This window comes from Apaloderma vittatum, unplaced genomic scaffold, assembly GCF_000703405.1.
Source record: "Apaloderma vittatum isolate BGI_N311 unplaced genomic scaffold, ASM70340v1 scaffold13756, whole genome shotgun sequence".
Classification (NCBI taxonomy): Eukaryota; Metazoa; Chordata; class Aves; order Trogoniformes; family Trogonidae; genus Apaloderma; species Apaloderma vittatum.
This window is the reverse complement of record NW_009721315.1, coordinates 37,640-40,452: the sequence shown is the minus strand read 5'-3', so window position 1 is coordinate 40,452 and position 2,813 is coordinate 37,640. Positions and strand designations below refer to the sequence as shown.

Sequence of the window (2,813 nt, the reverse complement as noted above, 5' to 3'; positions counted from 1 at the left end):
AGAGTGTCGCAAATCTGGCTGGCAGACATCAGTGTATTTTTTTGAGGTGGGAGAGGAGCAAGGCTTTTTTTTGGAGGACACCCTCCCCCCCATGATGTAGAGATTGCTCCTGGCTGTCTCAGCAAAACCCTTGAATCTGCATGGGCTGGTTTGGCATCAGCACGTCCTGTCTGCGGGAGGCTGCGGGCATCAGCCCTGCAAGGGTAGATGTGCCAAAAATGTGTTGTGCTGCCTGTGGGCAGATGGCTGTGCCTGCTGAGCCTCCTGCACGTCTCTGTCCTGGGAGGTGTGGCAGATCTGTGACTACCTTGGACAGGATCTGCCACGCTGCTCCCTCCGGAGCATCTGTGAGAAGGCAGGGTGGGAGGAGGTGCTCTGTGCCCTGAACCAGTGAGGCTTACAGAGGTTTGAGAAGCTGAAGTGAAGCAGCTTGTTCTACATCACCAACCTGCGATTTTTCTCTTCTGTCTGTATTTCAGAAACTTTGACTCCCTCAGTAAAGAAAATGTGTATGAGAACAACAAGTTGGTAAGTGAATTTTAATGTTTTGCTTTTGGTCTAGTCTGTGACCTGGCACCTTGCATAAGTGGTTTAGAAACAGAAACCCTGCAGATGCAGTGTGCTGAGTGTGCCATATTCAAATCCTTTGCTTTATTCTGCACATCACCAGTCTCCTGATTTCAACAGCAATATCTAGACTTGCTGGTTGCTTGAAAGCGCTTTCAGACTGTTTGCATTTCTTCAAGTGCCACACAATGATGCCTGTGTCCCTTGTGTGCTCTGGCAGCAGGAACTTGGACAGAGATGCTAGAGGTCAAAACACAGACACGGACATGCAGAGTACGTGATGCACCTGAGGGATGGAGCCTGAGCTGGGAGGTTGCTGGTATGAAAGGGAAGCGTAGGGAGTCTCCTCCCACTTCTGTTTGTTCCTGGTGCAGGGGATGCAGGCTGCTGGAAGGTGGAGGTGTCGTAAGACCTCGTCCTGTCACTCCAGGATGGGATCTGAGTTTCTTTTGCTCTCTCCCCAAAGAACCAGGACAACCAGGCCAGCCCCCTCCTGCCCCTCAGGCATGGGCTTGATGCTTCACGGAAGGATTTTTTGCTCCTTCTCTCCCACACAAAGAGAGGCAGCAGATTTAAATCCTTCTCTTCCCTTGGCATCACTCCACACAGCTTCTTGGCTGCTTGGCAGGAGCTTGGGATGTGAACGAGCTACGGCAGCTTACTTTTGTCTGGGCTGCAGGAGTGACATCCTCAGATGCAGTGAGCTGTCTGAGGTGGTCCTTGCCTCCAGGAGTGCCAGATTTGCCCCACCATGCTCCTTAGCTTCTGTTCAGCTTTGGGCCCTGGCTGTGTTCACAGCACCTGTGACAGATGCCCTGTCCCCAAGCTGGGGCTGCAGTATGTGAGCAGTTATTGACACTCTCTGGAGTTCAGCCCTGCGTGTTCCTCTCTTCTGGGTGAGGTTCAGACTAAGCTTTTTTGCCCTTGAGGTTTGGTATTTGGTAGGCGTCAGGGCCTCTGCCACGGGTGGTCATCCTGGCCAGAGGGCTGTGAAGCCCTGAGTGTTGCTTCTTCCCAAACTGGGCTGATGTTGTCTGCTTTGCTGGTGGCTTTGTTTGTCTCTGGGAAATGAGCTGTGCAAGCTGCCTCCACTGCTTTTATTAATGAAAAGCTTCTTTGTGCCTCTTGTAAAAAGAGTTGCTCCCTTCCTTTGTTGCAGTCTGTGTTATTTCCCCCCTCCATTCCTTAGTTTATGAAAAAAGAGTTGCTCCCTTCCTTTGTTGCAGTCCGTGTTATTTCCTCCCTCCATTCCTTAGTTTATGTCCTTGATTTTACTCTCTCTTATTCCACCTGCTGTGGGGTGACTGTTCCATGCTGCTGGTGTCCTGCTGCCTTGACTCTGCCGTGCAGGGATTGACCCCTCCACCTCCCTGTGGGCTCCTGGGCTGGGGTCCCCACTAGGACCCCTCTCCATCCTAGCTCCTATGTGTTCTTGCTCTGGCTGCCCTTGGGATATGAGCGGGTCTGATTTCTCCCAGCGCCATTCCTCTGCTATTGTTCAGACCCTCCTTGATGTCTTGCTATTCAATGACTTCTTTTCGGGGGCTGTTTTATTCAACTAAAAAAATCTTGTTTGGGCTACAATCTGCCATATAAGGTCATCTGCCGAGGAAGAATGTGTCACTTGTCGAGTGCCAGAAGAAACACCCCAAGCCCTAGAAAAATTTCACTTGTTGGCTTTTTTTTCTCCTTAAGGATTTCAGAAATATATAAAGAGGAGAAAGCTTTCTAGAGGCCTTGGATCTAGTTCTTTCAGTACTAATCTTTGGTGGCGTGGTGTAGCAGATACAGCGGTACCCTGTGTCAGAGGAAAGCTGTTCCTGACCGGCTCAGGTGGCCTCAAGCGTATCACTTTGCCTCCTCTGTGTGAAATGGGAGCAGTGCTAGTAACCTCCTTTGTAAAGCACTTGGAGCTGCCCTCATGAAAAATGCTATTCAGGAATAATGTTTTGCTTCTTTAAAGGCCAGACAGGTAGAGGAGAAGGACAACTGGGCTCTTTGAGGTGGTGATCTTGTTGCATCTGCAACCAAGAGCAGTTTCCAGGCACACGGGGCTGCTGGGGACACCACGTGCTAGTGCTGCTCTCTGCTCTGCTCCCCTGCTTCTGGCCAAACCAGTTGTGTGCGTGGAGCATCCTCCTCTTTGTGGTCCAGGCAGACCCTTGCACTTGCTCTTTTTCTGTTGCACTGATCTCCCCCGTGGCAGGAGATGGCATGGCCTGTGTTCACACTGGACTGACTGCACA

The 2,813-nt window shown here is 51.0% G+C and overlaps 1 protein-coding gene across 1 annotated transcript in view; it reads left to right on the top strand.

The window, feature by feature from the left end:
* Positions 1-479: 479 nt before the first annotated feature.
* MICALL2 (MICAL-like 2) overlaps positions 480-2,813 on the top strand; it is a gene marked incomplete at its 5' end in the record, with an annotated part of 16,931 nt that continues 14,597 nt past the window's right edge. The window contains one exon of the mRNA XM_009871340.1: positions 480-528. Within this exon, the coding sequence (XP_009869642.1) occupies positions 480-528 (49 nt within the window). The remainder of the gene's footprint in view (positions 529-2,813) is intronic.